This window comes from Meleagris gallopavo, chromosome 26 (assembly GCF_905368555.1).
Source record: "Meleagris gallopavo chromosome 26, MGAL_WU_HG_1.1, whole genome shotgun sequence".
NCBI lineage: Eukaryota > Metazoa > Chordata > Aves > Galliformes > Phasianidae > Meleagris > Meleagris gallopavo.
The window spans coordinates 3656224-3676652 of NC_139429.1; the positions used below are offsets into that span (position 1 = coordinate 3656224).

The 20429-nt window shown below is 48.4% G+C and overlaps 1 protein-coding gene across 1 annotated transcript in view; it reads right to left on the minus strand.

Annotated features, from left to right (window-relative positions):
- GRIK4 (glutamate ionotropic receptor kainate type subunit 4) overlaps positions 1-20429 on the minus strand; it is a 124447-nt gene that overhangs the window by 18307 nt on the left and 85711 nt on the right. The window contains exons 8-12 of the mRNA XM_085209238.1: positions 13683-13844; positions 9918-10070; positions 9151-9255; positions 3985-4092; positions 2809-3012 (exon numbers count right to left, since the gene is read on the minus strand). Coding sequence (XP_085065364.1) covers positions 2809-3012; positions 3985-4092; positions 9151-9255; positions 9918-10070; positions 13683-13844 — 732 coding nt within the window. The remainder of the gene's footprint in view (positions 1-2808; positions 3013-3984; positions 4093-9150; positions 9256-9917; positions 10071-13682; positions 13845-20429) is intronic.

Sequence of the window (20429 nt, forward strand, 5' to 3'; positions counted from 1 at the left end):
ACAAAGAGAGAGCTGTCACGTTGCCTTGAGAATACATCTGTTGGCTTGTAGCTAACTAGTGAATTCATTTCGGCTTGAGGACGTGCTGGGGAGAGAGAGAAAGAGAAGACAAGACAGCATCAGGGAGTCAAAGCCAGGCTCTGTACTGTGGTAGGAAGAAGTGAGCCATAATTCTTTCAGCCCTATTGTCCCCAAAGGCTCCAACTCCGGAACAATAGGAGGTGGGAAGATTTGCTGCTCCCCTTGTTTGCTTGTTACAGATAGCAGGCGTGTAAGGTGTCAGCCTGACTGCTGGAGGCTGAAGTCTGCTGATGCCAGACCCAGCAGGGCTCAAGGGGAAACCTGCTCCATCCTGAGAGCAGCCTCACTGCCCTGCCTGGCAGACAGGAGCTGTGCTTGGCTGTCCCGGCCCGCAGCGATTGATCAGCTTGCTACTTTCCCAGTTTGAGACATCTTTCACTAAGGAATGGGTCTGAGTCCTTGCACGTGATTCCTCCCAGGCCACATCTCCATCAGACCACAGTGCTTACAGGTTTCCAGATCTGAACACAAGTGTGATAGAGGGCACAGACTCAGGAGCCCCCGCTGCTTTTCCACCACCCCACAGCCAGCCCAGCCCTGTGTTCCTCAGCTCCTCAGCAGTTTTGTGAGCAGGTCGATAAGATACATACTTGTCAATTTGGTTCAACAACAAACTTATGTTTATTTATACCATGCCCTTCTCAATCATACCACAGCGTACAATTAGCTGTAATAGAATTTTCAACGCTTAGGAATAAATCAATAGCTGGTTCATCTAGAAGCAGTAAAATGAAACACTTTTCCCATACAGCCTGCAGTTGCTGTGAGCTTCATTGCCACGGGGGCATTCCAGAGATGAAAATAAAATAGTGGAAAGGTATTGCATGGAGCTGGATATGCTTCTGAGTTTCCAACCCTGTGCAGTGTGTGTGTCAAACCTCACCTCTGGGTCTGGGATGTCCTGATACCTGTGGCAGGTCTGTGTCCTGACTAACGCCCTCCCTTGAGCTGGAGGGAGTGAAGGAATGAAGGCACTGATAGAAGAAGGCATACAGCCAGCAGACCTGCTCTTCTGCTTGGAGTGGTCCCAGGGTGGGATGCATGCACACAGCCAGCTCTGCCCTGCCTAACCCCATGACCCATCACAACCTAGGAAGAACAAAGCAGACAAAATCTTTTCCCTTTTTCAATTTTTGATTCAGCCTCACATGAATTTGCCAGCTCCTGCCAAAGCAGAAAGAAAAATTCTCCTAAATAAGGCTCAAGCTGAAGAAGAAACAAATTGTTTCTGTGTGAAGTTAAAACACTTATCTCTACCAAAAAACACCCTCCAGAAGCTCACATTTAATGGGGAGGCACTGCCAGGGTCAGCAGGCCAAAAATCTGACGGCTGCTCCCTTCCTTTGCCTGCACAGATCACACACTGCTCCACGCGCCTTCCTCCTCGCCTCCCAGAAGAAATGCTGCAGAACTGTTTTATATGTACTTGTGTGTGTGTATATATATATATACACAGAGTGAAAGATGTATAAAAACTATGCCAATAGCCCTGAGCATTTGCAAACAACCGTACAGAAGGCTCTTCGGGAGAGGCAGAGAGGGGATCTCAGCTGGCGTAAGGAGCTGGCACTGCTGGGGAAGGTGACCCAGGGGGGACACAAGCTGAACAGGGACCACTGGTGTGTGCCCTCCCCCAGCCCTCAGCATCTCCCTTACCCCCAGAGCTGCTCCACCTGGCTCTGAGCTGAAGCTCCTAAGGGAGAACTGAGCATCAGATGGATACTGGGGGACATCATGTAGGAATACTCACCTCAAAGCCCTGCCCGGAGAATCAGGGGATGGGCTTGGGCCCCTGTTCCTCAGCTTTGCACGATGTGCTGCTGTTGGGAAGGTAATGATGGGGCAGCTCAGGTGCTTCTCTAGTACTGAGATTCTCAAAAACAACCTCACTGTGGATTTGCCACCGGCTGAGAATCTGTCACCGAGTTCTCATGGGCATATCGGTAATGACAAGACAGTGCAGGAACAAGTGAGCAAGGAAACAGCGGTTTAAATAGCATCAATCTTGATGTTAGCTTTGGCTAAGCCTGTTTTACTAAGGATCTGGGAGCATTTCATGAAGTGTATTTAAGCCCTGGGATCCCTGGGGAAGGAGCACCTTCAGTGCAGAGGAAAACAGAGTGTGAGCGGGGGGGGCTCAGGCTGGAGGAGCTCATAAATGCTACCAAACCCAGCAAGAGCCAGCAGCTCCTTCCAGCTGCACCGCCACGAAGTGGAACCGCAGGAAGATCTCAATGCACGCAATGCAAACGAACAAACAAAATGTTCCTCTCCAGAAAACAATACTCAAAACCAAGGCACCGAAATGCCAACAGTTCTCTGGGTAGAAATGTGATTTCTACTTCCTCTCTGCCCCAGTCAGTGTATTTTTCTGACCTCTGCCAGTCCCTGTGTTTTTTTCCATTTCAAATTTTCATTACATCTTTCACAGGCAGAAAAAAAAAAAAAACCCACAGCATTCGGAAGAATTTCAGAGTCTGGGCAAAGCAAACAGCCCTGGGAGTGCCCAGAGGTCCCAATGTCTGCTCTGCCTGCCTCACTCACAGCCACACCAACACAACAAATGCATTTGCAACCCGGAGAACACATTAATGAGGGAACCTCCGGTCAGAGCCTCGCACACAGGCTAAAACCCTCATCCATCCTGGAGCACTTAATAAAGCACTGGGGCTTTTCATTGCCAAGTCCCACTAGAACCCAGCTAAAAGGAGCAGTTAATTCACTTACCCGAGCAATCAGCTCCCCGACCATCCCTGTCCACGTGCCGTTTGCCTCAGGGACTCCATAGACACCATCGCCAACCAGGTGGATCTTATAGTTGAAGCGTAGGATCTCTGCCAGCTCCTTCAACATGTCCACACAGAAGCCCTCGTAGCGGTCATTTCCTTCCAGCTCCTGATGGTTCCACTTCAGCATTAAGTAAGGGTTTTCCTGCATCGAAACTGGGCAGCTGTCATTCCCATCTTAGCCGGGGCAGCACGGTGTGGAGGGGAGGGGGCTCTGCTATGAGGCACCAGGACCAATCTCTTGTCCTGATACATCCCTATGAGACAGCTCACCAGATGGCTTGGGAACCCAAGGAAAAGCCAGGAGAGCCATTTCTGCCCCGATGTTCATTGGCTCCACCTGTGTTACGGGATATTCTGGAGGTACAGTAGGTTCATCCCCATCTAGGATATGAACCAGAGCCAAGGGATTGCCTCTGGTGGCTGCTTCTAGTATGTGCTAGAGCAGCCCAGTGACCACCTGAGCTCACACAGGATGCACAGAGCCCAGACTCTTGGCACAGAATTTCTTCCCCACCTTGGGCTCTTCTTCAAACTTAATAAGGAACAGAGGAATAGTGCCCAGAATGCTTCAGGATTTTGAGGGGCATTAAGGCAAGAGCAGAAGCACTGGAAAAAACATGGGGTAGCCAGCCCAGCATTAGATAGGGAGCATCTCGAAGAGGAATTTGTCAATTGTGGATAGTGGTGCCTGTACCTGTGAAGTCATGCTTCATAGAAGTTGCACCCATCTTAGCCAATTTTAGTAATTATTATGGGTAGAAGGGACAACTGTCCCTTCCAACTTACCAGCTGTACAGAAAACAAGAACATCATTCAGAGATGAATGTAAAATGGCAACTTATCCCCATCCCAGCCCTCTCCCCAGCTGCTTCTGAACTCATCAAATATCATTTCCATATGAAACATCAACTTGAGTTTAATTACACTGTCATGAATTGTCCTCAGTGCTGTAATTAGAGATTTGATCGTCTGTTCTTTATGAAATCAGCGTGCAGCACTGCGTAATGGGGGCAGAGAGGGGTAGGAGGACAGAATAATACTCTGTCTGATTGACACCCCTAAGCATTGGGCTGGCAACAGGCTAATGGGAACTGCAGGTGACTCCCTCACTTACCAGGATGGTGGTGACGATGAGTGTGGTATTGAACAGGCTGTCAGATATGTTGGAGGAGAATATCCTGTTGTCCATGCTGAGTCCTTCAGAAACGTGCCAGTGGCCGATCTGGAGAGATAAACAACACAATAATGAAATTTACAGGGCGAGTTACTGTATGCACCCACCATATGGCTCCGATGACTGACAGCCAACAGGCTGACCCTGTAAAAGGAATTTAAGAGCACTCTGTTATCTTTGCAGCACACCCTGACAGAGGTATGGCAAGGGGATGGATGGGCTGGTACACGAGCCTGGTGGCCCACTGCCAGGCCAAAACCTTCCCCGAATGAGGAGAACTTCAGGAGGTGCTGAAGTGCTGTGATTTCATGGTGAGAGCTCAGAAATGGGGAGATGGGGCTCCTGCCTCCAGCTGCCTCGCCTTGCTCTGTCTCTGTAACATGTTTGAAAGCAAGCAGAACCCTTGCTGTCCTCCTGCAGGTGTCTGCCATTAATTCTGGTGGCAGCACTGGGGAGTTGACCCCAGTGCTGGAAAGAGTGTCATGACTCAGCTGTGACGCAGGTTTCAGCAAGGGGGAGGAATAGCAAAAATCCTAATTTTAACTTCAAGAGTCTCATCCGCCTCCCTCAGAGCTCTGGACAGGGAGACCAGCACCTCCAGCACGCAGCTCAGAGCACGCAGATTGCGATCCTGTTCCCTCACACCCTCCAGAAAAGCCTTTTCTTTTCCCATAGGTAGACCAGAAGACATCACACTCCTAAACTGGGAGATTTGCCATTCAGTCCATGGACACAGAACCCTTGAAGCACACCTTCAGCTGGAACACAGGACAGGTTTGACCCAGCCTGCATTCCCCATCTCTGCACAAAGGACTGTCTCTTGTTGCAATGGTGAACAACCACCCCTCTGCAGCAACCTCTCTGCGAGCGAGGGATCAGCCATAAACAAGGCCGCCTTGTTGGTTTTTTTCCCCCTAGATTTCACAACCATAGATTAGTGACAGATTAACTTCAATTTCAACAGCCTTCACTGTTCTCCAATTCATCTCTGCCCCGCTGGCATATTGAGACTAATTGACCGCCTCCTCCTCTGGCAGCGCAGCGGATGTGACCTTGCTTTTAGCACAGCACCAAAGCCAAGTGCTCCCAGTGCTGGGGTCCTTCACCTCACAGTGCCCCATTCCAGCTCGCACTGTCCCCTCACAGCATGACAATACCACTAATTGACTTCTTGTGCTGCCTGCCAGAGCTGAAGCTGAATGTGTCAGGGGATGCTTGGGATTGTCAGATCCCTCTCTGTCTTGTAAGATGGATGTCAAGGTGATCTTAATCATCTCTATCTACATATGAAGAGCCTTTGAAAAACAGAAAACAAATTCATCTGCAAAGCGCGTTAGGAAATAATCAAATGCTCTGCACAAACGTGGTTGAGATGGTCCTGTTGTTAAGGCTGTGAACTGGGACTTCAGAGTTTTCAGGACGCGGGAGTTTTTAGTAGAGGATGTGATTGGTCTGTATAAATACACCAGGTGGAGGAGGCCCATCACAGTGAGGTAGAACAGCTTTTGAAGCTAAAATGATAGCGTTAGCACAAAAAAAATAAATAGATAGAAACCAGCCAGAAATAAACAAGCTGGAAAATCAGAGGAGGGCTTCTAATGATCAGGAGAGCTGAAGTGACGGCAAAGCTTTCCCAGGAGAGCAGTGAGGGCAGTGCAACCACCTGGCTGCAATCTGGAGCTGCCACCTTTGGAGATGGATGGTACCACCTGGTGGCAGGCTGTGGCCAGGTGCAGAAGTTCTCTCCGTGTCCCTGCAGTCCCCTGCAAAGCACCACGGGGCAGGAGGTATTTCTTCATCTCTGGAGAAAGAAAACACCAAGTCTCAGCATGAACCACCCAAGGAGCAGGTGCATGAGGCTGGGTAAGCAAGGAGGTGGCACTGCTCGTGACGTTGCCGTGTCCCCACAGGCAGACAAGACCCTTCACATCAGCTGCTTTGCAAAAGGGGATCAGTGGCACTTTGAGATTTCACATCTCCATTGCAAAGTATCAGTAGCCAAGTGCTGGCTCCTCTGCGCCTACAGCTCCTCCACTCAGATCACATCAGTGATGGCCAGGCTTGTGAGCTCCTCATGGTAGGAGATGACAAAATACCACTTGACTAATGATTTTAATGAAGTCTTCTGCTCAGTGCCCTGCAGGCTTGAATGGCACTGATGGCAGGGAGAGATGACGAGGCAAGACTTCTCCATAAACTTCAGAGGTCTTTATCACTCCTTAATTATTTTTTACCTAAAAATTAAGGTAAAGCCAGTCCTGAATCTGTCTCACAGCAGACAGTAGACACCACTGCAAGGAGCACAGCTCTCCTCCAGGCTCTGGTTAGCAAGCACTGTCCTACAGACTGCATTCATCACCCTCTGTCCTGCGGTGGCCCCGGGAAAAGGAAGGAGTGCAAAATGCTCTCATTTCTCATCAAGCCTCCATTTGAAGATCCTTGTCGGCTCCGACGGGGAAGGGACTGTGCCAGTAGGAGATGTAATTAAGTAGGTGCTGGGTACATGGTGCCTTCATCAGCCTGGAAAGGAGGGAATGATTTTCTGGAAGGGGTGGAAAAGGGGATTAAGCAAACAAATGAAGACCCTCAGAGGACACTGCACATTGTTGCCAGGCACTCCTGAAGGACACCGTGATGCCAAGGCGAACAGGCAAAACCTCCCTTGCAGCAGACAGCAGGGGACACAGCGAGAGGTGGCCACAGAAACCTGCAAGCCCCAAGACATGCACACAGCCCCAGAACTCCCTGTGCTCCCAGACGGACACCTGGCATCACCAAGCAGGACACACACCAAGCTTCCCAGCACTTTGCAGGATCTGTTCAGAAACCGTGCGGAAGAGGAGCGAGCCCCACAGGCACCGATTAGCTGACTGCCAACTAAAAAGCATCGACGTGGCAGTAGGGACTGCAGCAGATCTCAGAGCTATCTGCTGGTTGCTCATCTGTAGCTCATCAATGTAACAATTAAGCAACCCCATCACTTCCACTGCTCCATAGCAGGACATAGCACCTAAAGGCGGGGTTAGGGTGGTATGCCCATCGTGGGGCATCCTCTTGCCTCTCCCTGGGGCCAGGAAAACCCCAGCCCCTGTTCACCTTCTCCTCCTGCTGAGCTGCCAAACCTGAGCTCTTGGTTTACTGCAAATTGCTGCCCGGGTACCTTCGAGATGCTCTTTTGTATTGGTAAAGAAAAGGAGAAAATAAAAAGATGACATTTACCAACCCAGTCCTTGTCAGATCTATGGATCACCGGCACATTAATGAGTCTGTGCTTTATCGCGCATTCTATGAACAGAGAGCAGCTTTCATGTGGCTGGGGAAAAATTTCCACTAGTTAAGCTAAACTGGGAAAAAACACGTTCAGCACATTACATAAATGTATTAAAAATTGGATGTCAAAAAGCCCTGTCTCTCCTTGCCCAAAAGCAACAGCAAATTTTAAAATCTAACTGTCTCTAATTTGTTTGCTGGCTGAGATCTGGATCAGCTTCAAGATCGGTGAATTCTCTATCAAAGCTGATGAGCTGGAAGTCCCTGTGGCTTCGATAGATGGAAGGAGAGAGGGTGGAAGAGAGAAACAGAGTGAGAGAGGGAGAGAAATGGGCAGAGAGCGTGAGCTTGATTAAAAATAAGGGAATAGGAGCATTTCAAACAAGAGCCTGGACAAATCAGTTAATATAACCCTTGGGAACATGATTGCCCCCAGGATGTGGATGTCTGTTCCTTACCCTGTCCCCTCACGATGGGTTTAATTAAATGATTTTAATGATTTATTTAGTTATTTTTATTCCAAGAAGCACGCTAGGCGAGAACATGATAAGCATCCGCGGTGTGGTGGAACGGCTGCAGCCTCTGGGGCTTTGGCTTTCCTCTGCAGCAATGGAGTTCACAGCTCCAGCTGGGAAAGCCCATCCCCAAAGCAAGCCTGCAAGCTGTGAGTTATGAAAAGCATAACTACAGACCACACAGAGCAATCCAGCACCAACTGGAGTACAAGCAGAGGCCCCTATACCATCCCCTGCTAAAGAGGGAAGATCCTCTCTTTAAGTAGGGGCTCTGTATTATAAAAGATGCTAAATCACTGTCATATAATGTCTCTTCCAGATCCCTCCGGGATCTGAAAAAAAAAAAAAAAAAAAAAAAAGGAGAGAGCGTTTCTGGGGCTTGGAAAATCAGCTGCCTCCAAACTCTGAGGTCGGTTACTGGCTGCTGGGAAGGAAAACCCATCACTTCTGTCATCTGAGCTGCATCACAGGGCTGCCAGGGGGAATGCTGCAGCCACTGCTCTCTGTGGAGCTCTTGGAGAAGCATTGCTCCAGAAGAACCCGCGCACTCCATGTGAACTCCCTGCCACATTGAAACACATCAAAAATACAGCAGTCAGAGCGAGGTTTGGAGCATTTGTTTCCCTTGCTCCAGCTGAACGCAGTCTCCTATTAATGTGGATGGGCTTGGATCTGTCACTTTTACTCAGAGCGTGATGGGCTTGGGGAATGATTAAAAGGGCATTGGTGCTATGAGAGATCCCACTGGGGGGAAAAGGCTGTCCTGATCCCATCTCACTCAGAGCCAGCTAAAGGCAGCATCAAAGCCGAGCTGTCACTTGACAGGTAAGAACTGGCAGGCCATGTCCTGCCAACTCGCTGCTGCTGGACCAGAAGAGATTTCCTAAGACTGTGATGCTCTGATGGAGTGGGGTGGGATGGTAAGGTACTGCAGCTTTGGTTCTCTGCCAGCATCCAGGAGAAGCGGCGCTCTCAGAAAAAAAGGGCAGCTGTAGAGCTGTCACCACAGCAGTAAGACACATGAAGTCTTTTTCTAGGGTTTCCAATGCTTTTTGGGTTTGCCAGTAAAGGCTGTATTCCTTGGACATAATGTCAATGGTTTGCTATAGGTGATACCAAGCTCTGACCCCTGCAGCATCCTTACCCTTAGCTGAAGATACCAATTTTTGCCTATTCCTTGGGAATTCCCACATTTTTTCCCTCTTGAAATCACTTAGTGCATCTCCACAAGCTTCAGAACAAAAGTGACCAGAATGTGACCTTACATCCAGCATGAGCTTCACAGGCACTGCAATGATCCAACTCACACACCCACCCTTACCTGCCGGAAGCCGCTGTGTGTGTGCTGCAGGATTTTCAGGGCATAGTTGGAACGCTGGCCTTTGCTGTTGAATTCGATGTGGCCGGTGAGACCTTCCAATTCTACCTGTCCAAGAGAGAGTGAGTTACACATCTGGCTGCCCTCCCAACAGCAGCATGACACTGATGAGGTGTACTTGTCTTTGGCTAAGGGGTTCACACGTGTGGGTCACAGCAACAGAAGGCTGTGTTGATTTCCTTCTTTGGGGAAAAATACTCATGGAACTTCCTCTTCTAATGATGTTTTGATTGTGCCCAAGCAGACTCACGACACGCACTCCTTCTGCCTGGCCTGGTTCAGTTTGAAGGCTCAGACTGACAAACTCAGGCTGAAATGCAGGGGTCTGCTCCTGTGCTTGGTCACTGCTGGTAACTACACTTCCACATTCAAATAGCTCAGCCCCCTTCATAGAAAGCTCACCTCTGGCACTGAGCTCTCAGCAGTTGTACTGCCTGACCTTATATCAACTCAAGTTCACTCAAAACAGAACTCGAATCACTTAGAAACATTCACATGTTTAAAAAAAAAAAAAAGACTGAACTTCAGTTTTTCTACAGCAAAGCCTGAAAAAATGGGAGTTTCATGTACTTTCAAGGCCAGTGACAAACCAGTCCTCAGATCTCCTCTCCTTTCATTCCCAGTGCTACCTTCAAAGAGGTCGATGCTCTGTGCTGAAAAGCTGTGCCAGCACGAGCAGAACGTGCCCGTTCTCTGCTCCCAGCCCTCACCATGCGCAGGTAGTTCATCAGGCTGGTGCCGTGCTGCCAGATCTGGGCAGAGCCACAGGACAGCGGCTTCACGCCGATCTCCTGGCTGCGGTTCAGCTCCTGCACGGCGCTCACCACGGCGTACACGGCATCAAACAGCAGGGCAGAGGAGAGCTGGGGGAAAAGGAACAAAAAGAAATGAGTCTTCTGGAAGCAAGCGGTGGGGTTTTGGTCCTCTGGGGACAGCTGTTCAATCTCCTGCTCAAGGAGAATGCTGAACCCACAGAAGGTAAGACAACTGAGCAGCATGAGCCACCACTGGGCACTAGGGAACCCCCCCTTCAGCACTGCTGTGAGAAACAGACCCATGGGAAATGAGGCTCTGCTAGATCTGCTTCTCTGACTTTTCCCATCGAGATCATCTCCTCCCTCATTGCAGCCTCCACTTTCCTGCTGACTGTTACCTTCTCTGTAATGGCATTGTGAAGCCATATCCAGAACCACAGAGCTCGTCCCCTCTGCTTTTTACCTTTGCTTTGTTTGCCTTTAATCGAATTCCTTTGTCCACCAAACCTCACAAACCGTGTCTTCTGCCCACACGCAACCGTTCCGGTGGTTTTGATCTAGGTAATAATTGGCCATTTGCTCTTCGTGCTCGCTGTTGTGAATAAGATCTCACTTTTAATTACCATCACTTCCTGACTCTGCTGGAATTAAGCCATTGCAGCTCATTGCTATCAAGGCTACATTTTCCTCATGGCTACTTCACAGCGCATCCCTCCCCATTCCAACTCAGCCATGGGTCTGTCTGCAGTCAGGGCTGCTCTGTCCTGCTGGTGACCTAAAGCAGCTCAGCATCCTCTGCTCCTCCCAGAGCTTGGCTCGCTTCCTCCCACTGCCCTGCAGGGATCATCTCTCCCAGTTCCATCAGCCCAATGAAACCTGGACTTCATCACATCGCTAATTTGAACAGAGCAAGCCAGACTTAACCCTGCCTGGTCTTACTCAGAACAGCGGTGGAACCTCATTGACTGCAATGCCTCTTTTGTTAATTGCTTCTTAAAGCAACTGGCAAATCCCTTTCCCTGCCCTTACTTTTTTCCCTTCCACACAGGCTCTTCTAACAGGACCTCTCTGACCCATTCTGTCCTTGGCCCTTATTCAGTGCAGCTCTTTACCACACACTTAATAACTGTGGACTGACTCCCATTCCAGCTACAGGATATCATACATGGCTACCAATTACTTTCCTGGATCAGGAACCATATTAATCACAGCTGGCTGATCAAAAATGTTATGACAGCAAACACAACCCCTGTGACTCGAAAATTTTGCCACCTCATACCAAACCAGAACATGGGCCTCACATTTTTAATTGCCTCCTGTTAGACTTTGATTTCCGTTTTCTCTGAGCAGTTAATGATCCCTTATTAGCTGGTGAGCAAGAGACTTGTAGATATTAGCGAAGCATTTGACATTATTGATTGGAATATTTTATTCCTTAACCTCGAACAATTTGCTGAGATTTCAGGTAGACTTCATGCAATTTCAATTTAAGAACTGGGGAGGGGGTTGTGATGCAGAAAATCGAGTCTTTTCCGTAGGGAACAGGAGGCTCTCATCTCCACCCCTGCGTGCCACAGCTCCTTGGTGGATGCACACCTTCCCCCCTCCAGCAGGTTAAACACAGCTAAGTGAAAGGCAGTGCTTTATTTGGTATTTACAGAAATCTCCCACGTAAAGGCCATGCTTAAAAGCAAGCTGTTCTCCAGGGAAACATGAACAGGTTTGGCCAGTCCAGGTTTGGCCAAGCTTTTTTTTGTCCTAAAACATTGTCATTTGTATCTTTGCCCCAAACATAACACAGAATTAAAACCATTAAAATCCTGTGAAATAGACTTTACAATCTGGATTTTATTCAATGACATAAACACTTAATTACAAACATCTGTTTTAGTCTAAATTCTAATTACCTAATCTAGCCATCTGTAATTTGAATGATTTTCTCCGATTTCCTTTCTTTGCAACGTGATTAATGAGAATGGCATTAGAGCAAGCAGCTTCCTCCTCCTCCCTCAGACACTTTGTCAGCTCCATCAAGAAAGCCCTGGGATGCTGCAGCTCACGGGAAACCTCCCTCCTGTCACTTCCAGCTGTTGAGCTTCCTTCTTTTCAATAAGAGATATCTGCTTCCCAGGACACAAGGGGGAAGTTCTGACAGAGGGATGCACTCCAGGAGATGAGACCTGCCAGATTTCCAAATGCAGAGACAACATGCTGCAAAGTAGTAATGGATTTCCCTGGCAGACACAGCAGAAGAAACACATGCCCCATCTGGCCATTCTGCACATCACCTCTGCTCTGTATCTTCACTGGGCAAGGCACTATGCTCACCACCTGAGACATGACCTGATGATGATGGACCCTCGCCCTGAGGGAACCTTCAGATCAGTTCAGAAGGACCACTTTCCAATAATGCTCTAGGCCCTCTGACTCTGATATAATAAGAAAAATTGCTTCCCTTCATGTCTCCACTCCCCCTTTGTGATTTGTGCAGGGTGATGCAGTGTGGCCAAGCCCCTCTGTCCAGCCATGTCCTTCCTGGCTTGGAGGAAGCCCACTGTATTGCTGAATGTGCTTGGGAATGAAAGGCACATCCAGCTGGCTTCATACTGCACTGATGGGTGATTTAGGCTCAGGCTCACAAACTAAACAGCTCCATTCAGCTCTGAAACTCATTCACTCTTCAAAAAACCAAAAAGAAACAACAGTGCCGCAATGAGACATACTCTTGCATCCTTCCACCTACAGATTTTGCCAGCCGTTCAAGACAATACAGCCTAAAAGGGAGCAATGAGCTCAGCTATTCCCCCCATCACACCTGCAAAGCTCCTCTTCCTACAGTCTTCTGTTTACTCTATCAGAAGGAAATTTATTTTCATGCCTCAGAACAGACCTGCAGCCATCATACACAGAGCAAGCCTCTCAGCTGTGACCCTGCAGAGCTGCACCAGGGCAGGCAGCCACACACCACAGCAGGGTTGGGATGTGGGAGAGCAGCTGGTCCCAGCCACATGCCCGCCATGGCCTGAGCATCATGTCAAACTGATAGAATGTAGACAGAAAGGGCATCAATCTCTTTATTTTGTCCACTTAGGATCACTTTGTAGTGATAATAAGGAGATTTTCAGCAGCACACAGCTGCAGCAGCTTGTCAAGGGGACTTGGAGTTCATTAAAAAAGCTGCAAATGGTTCCACGGATGGTATTTTCTCCCTCCCTTCCCCCAGCTGCAGCCACAATCCCTGCATCCCAATCTGGCAGTGCTGCTGTGCAAAACCTCCCAGTTGCAAGGAGTCCCTGGGGAGGATTTCAGCACTCATCTCCACACTCATCAAGAAGATGTCAGGGCAGCAACACCACACAGTCTCTTGGCATCTGCCTAAGCCCAGCCTTTCCCATACTGTTTGCATCCGGACTCCCCCTTCCTATTCCACAAGCCATATTCCTAAGGCAAACACACAAGGATAAACCTCACAAGGGAAACATCAAACTGAGGCTGTACCATCTCCTGTACTGACACTGAAATATAATTCAAATTAGGATTGGGTTTTCTTCAAAGCTGTGCAGCCGAGTGCAGGCAAGCTCTCTCCAGCTCCACATCCACCTGGTTCTCAAAGGTCCCTTTTTGTGAAGTTTTCCTTGCCCCCCTCGCTGCCTTACCCCATGGTCCCAACCGATGATGAAGCTTCTGATGAACAGAGGTGGTGAGGAGGATTTTACTTACTGCTGGTCCAGTAAAAGGAGCATGATCGCAGTTCTCCTGCCAGGACTGGTTGAGGCTCTGGACAAACTCTTGGAAAAAAGCATGAGACTGGTTGAAAATGGAAAATCCCAGGATGTTGACTCGATCATCCAACTGACTGTCCAGGCGCTGGAGTGAAAACTCCTAAAGAATCCCCAAACAGATAAAAGGATCAGGAAAGAGAACAGGCACCAAAGATTTCAAAGCTGCATGATACAACTGAAAAGATGGGTCACAAAGCTACGAGAAGTTGCCCTTACCATCTCCCAACTGGGGCTGAAATCCACCCATCAGCCCATAAGGAAAAACCTGGCTGCTGACTGCAACTGGGCTCTGCATGGCCATTCATGAAAACGTCAGCAAAAATGAACTTCCACAATAAGACCCAAATCCTCTGAAACGGGCTCTGGAAACTTCATTTCTGAGCCACAGTCCATGCTAACCACACCAGAGACTTGCTAGCAGGCTTTGCAGGAGTGACTTGTTGCTTTGTAGGTAAGCCAGAGCCAGTTTGCACCCCTGGAGAGGCTCAGGGAACACATCAGCTCTGAGACGACTGCTCCTTGCCATGATTGAGAGCCCCAGACACTGGTTGTCGTCCATCCCAGCCCTGCAAGGATGAATCTCAGGCCACTGGGACCACTGAACTACGAAGACCCGCATCTGGAGTGGTCAAGAACTGTGCTAAGAAAAAGTACAAGCAAAATGGGAGAACTCTACTTGCTGCTCACGTCAATGGAAGTGGTTATACAACAACGTCAGCTTCCTGGAGAAGCGTCCAGCCCTCCCTGTCCTATTAGCAGGAAATAATGGTGCCTTCCTCACTAATTCCTCTTTTGCTAATTGCTAAAATGGAGTGAGAAGGTGGGAGTAATACATTCAGAAACTGCTGGATACCCATTTTCTTCCATCACTAATATGAATGTCTTTTGGCTCCATGGACTCTGAGATCTCAGTGAGTCAAGTCATTTTTTATCTTTCCTGCGTATGTGTGCACGTAGGAACAATGTCTGTAAATCTCTGAAACATGGAGTTACAAGATCATTCCAGCATGGCAAACTCCCACGAGGATGTGATCAGACACAGGATTAAGTGCATTTTGGACACAACCGCATTAACACTAGGTAACATAAAATTGCCTGCAAACTATTGATTCATTTGAATGATTTTATCCTCCTGCCTTTCTGACAGGTTATCCATTTACCCACGGCATCCTGTCATCCGGTGCAGGGAGGGCAGATGGCTAATGAGGAGCAGGGCCTCAGGAGCTCCTGGATGTGCAGAGCCCTTGCAAACAGCAGCTCTCAGCCAGGGCTGGGAGGAAATGGTGCAAGGGGCAAAGCTGAATGCCCTGCACAGGGGGAGGAACATGCAATGCTGTGTGCCAAGAGTCCCAGATCTGGGCTGCTTCTATTACTGACATCAGCTTTTTGTCATCTCACATTGGTGGTGGATGCTCGCTGCGAGCTTCTGTCTCTTCTTGCAGCCACCATATCTGCTATCTTCCAGGCGAACCTCCTGCTGCAGAAAGCCCCATCTCAGCTGCAGCCATGCTCATAAAGCACCCACCCCCAACACATGGGGCCCACAGCAGCTGGGTGAGCCCCTTCCCTGCGCCGTTTACACTCCAACCCTCTTCCTTAAGTCTTTCCCACTGAATGTGAACAAGAGCGTTTCAGCGACTCCAGGTCAGAAACAAGCAGTGAAGCACACACAAACCTTCCTTGAGTCACATGCTTCCTCTGCAACGGGATGAGATAGATTTGGCAAAGGGGTCAGGCTGCCAGAGCTGCATCTGTCCTCGGCTGCTTTCTCCCTTCCCACACGGTCATTGACCACACTTGACATTTCCAAACCCGTGTTTGCAAACATGAACTCATTTGCTATTCAGGGCCTGCACTTCTCAGCAGGTTCCCAGGGCTTAGCACCCCATCCGCCAGAAAAAGCGATGGAAATCCTGCTCGTGGCAGCGATTTCAGATGCCTCCCCTACCACATATTTGCATGCAAGTATCAGCATATTCACCTTTTCAACAATCACACCCAGGTAGAAAAATACTGTTCATATTTTAGCAATGAGGCTCAGACAGGCTCTGCAGAGGGCACGTGGGGATTCGGTGTCAGATTCAAGAAGTGCTCACTGAGGGAGACTCAGCGAGACACACTGAGGCTGATTTTTACCTAAGCTAGGAGGAATTTTCCACGTTTCAGTTTTTGAGTGCTTACTCTGCCTTATCTGCAGTGCTGGCCGAGACTTTTGCAGGACTGAGGATTGCTTTCCAGTGCAGTAAGAGCAAGGAGCCATTAGCAAAATAACTCCTAGCTGCCAGCAGACTCTATTTCTTGGGGGACCTCAACCTTATGCCACCAGTGCAACCCGAGGCACAAAGAAGATCACAAACACTCCTGCCAGGCCTAATTTCAGGTGCACAAATCCCGGCTGCCTGAATTCTTCCCCCTCTTCGGTTCTGTTTTTCAGAGCACCCACCAAAAAGTCAATATCCTGTTTCATGAGATCTTAGAAAAACAGGGCCCTCAAGGTCTGCAGCCAAAATTAATGAACTTTTACAGAAGAAAAGTCCCCAGGCTTTGCTCACATCACAGCAAAGCCTGCAGCAGCACCAGGCAATTATAGTGTAGATTTTCTGACTTCTACTACTGGGCTGCAGCCACTAAATATGTGCTTTTAAATAACAACACTTAGCGATTCTATGGCACTCTATATTTTCAAAGAGCTAGGCACACATTAGCTAATTGAATACAAAGGGGTTCCCTGGGAGACGGCACTGGAGGAGTTATTAGGGGATGAAGTCACTCTTGGGTTTGTGCTTCATGCGGCACTCGACCTGCCTTCTCACTTTACAGCAGCAGACACAACCTCAGAGGTGACCCGAGCATTTAGCTCATTGGGGGAACCTGCCTAATAAAAGCCACATGGCCAGGCTCAGTAATTCATAGCTTTGAAGCCACCAGCTTGGAGATTCTGGCGTCATAGCGGTGAGTTACGACTGGGAGATTTACAGGCAATCATCTCTGTTCCATTAGTAACATAAACCCATCGCTCGGGGTCTGCCTGGTGCCCTGTGACACCAACAGCGAAGCACCAGGGCACCCACTGGGAGGGATTACACCCACTGGACAGAGGAGGAAACTGAGGCACTGAGCAGAACAAGGCAATTAGAAACATGGCTGCAAGGCTCAGCCTAGAAGAGACTGCAAGGGCTCGGTTGGCTTTCTGCTGATGAACTGCCTCCTGCAGATGCTCTCTGATGCTGCCATTGCCATTGCTCAGCACCTGCACTGAGCTCAGCTCCAACCTCAGCCAAGGATCCGGCCCCCTGGCAAAGGCTGATTTACACTAGGGGCTCCAGAACAGGCTGTGCTGTTCTTCCACTAATTTTATATGGGATAGGAAGGAAAATCTTGGGCCAGAACTTCCATTTCTCTATTATTAAGACCTCACGTTGGAAAACTTCCATTGCAGGAGTATTTGCTGCTCAGAAAAGCTGTCACCCTCCAAGCATAGCTCACAGCTCCCATGCTGGCACTCAGCATCCCGTTGCCCTCAGGGCTGTGTAACTGAATGTGCTAATCATCCCTAAGCTCCTCCAGGGAGACACTTATTTATTCACTCAAGTGGACAATATTATGTTAAGCGTTTTATGGCTTTCTCGAAAGGCGCAATTTATTTATAAACTATTGACAGAGTCAATAAGTTTATAATGGGCCACGTGTTAAAATCAATTTCTCTGGAAGGAATAAACCTTAGCACAACAACAAATTGCAGCCTTCTGAGCGGGCAAGTGGGTGTGGAAGACTGACCCAATGCACCATGTCATTTGGCCATGCATGCAGTTAGAGAGCAGCTGTGATCTCAGTGAACTTGGGGACAGTTTAGGCAAACTGCCCATACATAACCTGGTTGCTCTTACAACGTTGACACATCACAAAAGCATCAGAGCGTGCCATATGCCACTCAGGATGGGCATTCTATCTCCTCATGCAAGGAGAGGTGTTAGATTTTTGGAGGCTGCTCTTCAAAAGAGAGCACTTTAGGAAAATACATTGCATAAATACAATTTACTTCAACTTCTCTGCAGGGAGACTGGGGATCGAGGAGTGGCAAAGGCTCAAAGAGAAAAGAAGTCCAGTACTGCACTGGAACCTGAGGACAGTGTACAGAGAACAGGGGGGCAGAGAGTCTGAGGCAAAGAGGATGAGACAGCGTGAGGGCAGAGGAACAAGAGAGCTTTGCTCTCACAGCAGAGGGCCTGGGCTGTACCTGAGAGCATGATTTACTCAACAACTGGCAATCAAACACAAGCTGGACTTCCTGCAGGACTTGGAACAATACATAAAGCAGACTCCAGACAGGTAAGGTAGCACAAGCAGCAAAACACAGCCAGGCACAAATCACTGTTTTGCCTAAATCTTTTTCTCATGCTAATGAAAATAAGGAGAAATTGCTTTGGCATCCTTGCACAAACCCGATTTGTCTGCCCTCCTACCGCATGCTGCAGGAAACACGAACCATAAATCCAGGGAATGGCCGGGGCTCTGCAAAAAGGTTTTCATCAGTTACTGGGAATCAGGAAGGTCTGCAAGGTAAAATTTGTCAAAGCCTAACAAGAAAGTCCGCATCCTTCGCTTGCATTAGGGCACAGGGGAGAGCAAGGGATGCTTGGCGACCTCATGCAGCAGCAGAGCACAGTGATGGAGCTCAGAGCTGTACGACTGCCTGCATGCCCATCCTGTTCTGATGGGCACCCAGAGTGACAACACGGCCTTGGAAAACTCATCCTATACGAAAGACCAACCTCTTTATAAATCACCAACAAAGAAGGAAAATCAGGAAACAAATAAACAAAGCAAAGCTGATTTATCTGGTCTCTGGAAATTGAATACGGCGGCTGTTTTATCAGCAACACCTCCGCACAATATTGTCAGAGAACAAACCTATACCCTGTGAATAGACTGACTCAAGGCACTAGTAAAACTCCTTTACACCTCCCTTCTTACAGTCATAATTTTAATTGTTTTGATTATTTCCATCTAATCTTCTTGATAAATGTTTTGAAGTTTAAACCCAGTCTGAAGTCTATATATTAGATAAAAAAAGAAAAAGACAAAAACAACAACAAGCTAACCAGAATTAACGAGCTACAAGAATTAATTGTACCACAGGGTTTTGGAGGCATCCAGCATCCCTTCTGCTAGGAACTGCTGATCTCAAGGATTTCCAGCACTAGGAGAAACTATTTATATTTCTTCCAATTCACAACAGCCTGCTTGCAAAGCTCTCCTTACACAGTGGCCTTATTAGTAGGATTATAATAAACCAAATTTGTTGATGGAGCTCCAAGTTCCACCCCTCCCCTCCCAAACACCACCTAGCTTGAGTCGAGCTGACTTTCTGCAAGGGGGATGCAGACATAAGGAGCACCTGGCATGGGAGTGGTGGACCAGGGAAGGAAGCTCTGCAGACCTGCTCCATTCTACCACTTTCATTAGAACTCCAGGAAAATTTGTGGAGCTTCTGTTGCTGACACAAAGGGTCCCCTGAGCTGGCTGAAGGAGGCTGATAATGAATTTGCACGCAGTAAATTAGCCTGTGGATATTTTTACATCATTCTGCTCTCCTCGGCTCCAATGGAAACACATTGGGGGCCAAGGGCTTCCTCCTCGTTTCCTCCCACAGCCTCCTGCCAAAGACTGGCATCTGCTCGTGCATGCAGCTCTGCCTCCTGCTGAGCCTGCTGGGGACGCCCACAGCACCCCAGGACCCCCAGTCCTGCCCCACAGAATGGCACTTGGGGGGAAGCAGCCGCATGCCTCCGCCTCGTGCCCTGCTGCAACACGGACCTCGCTGTCAGCTGGGATATGCTCATTAAATAAAATTAATACCAGAAGACAGAAACAGAATTCCCTTCCAGTGCTGCAGGGCAGGTGTTTAATTTGGCATTTTAGCCTTTTTTCTATTCTTTTTCTGGCTTGACATATTTTTCCATTTCCAAGTAACGTCATGCTGTACAGACTGTCTATTCCCCCTCTGATGGGCTCTCCCTCCATTTAAAGCCATCTTCTTGCTTGCTCCCCTTCACAGCAACTCGCTCTGATTTTATCTTTTCTATTAGGCAGTGATTGTAAAACCTCAGAGGGTTCATTAGGAGCCTGATAATCCCTCCAGATTTATTAGTCTAAATTGCTCACTCCCATCTTTCATCCCCATTTAAATATTACTAATTTTCGTTAAACATCTCGCCCATCTGCCCAGGTTTTGCCCGATGTCACCTTTCTTCTTCAGCAGATCTGCCAAAAATCCAGTTAGCTCTGCTCAGAGCTCATCTCTTGGACAAAGTGGTAAAATAAACCATGCTAAACAGAATAATATCCTGTGAGAGCAAATGACAACTGAATTCATTTCAGTCTCACCTGTCTCATACCCTCATTGCACTAGATGAATGGGTTTCAACAGCACATGCCACCTCTTGACCTCAAGAAAATGCTTAATAACACTCATGCTCAAAACTGGGGTGGTCATGAGCTTAATTAAGCAGCGGGGAGCTTAATTTCTATAGCTGCTTCCATTGTCCAAGCATCATCTATGAACACAGACTCCACTGTGCTGGTGATGTACAAATGGAAATCCCTCATTATGTGTACTACAACAGCCCTGACAAGCTCAAATTACGGATTGGGGCCCCACTGTGACTGAGACTACCCAAAATTT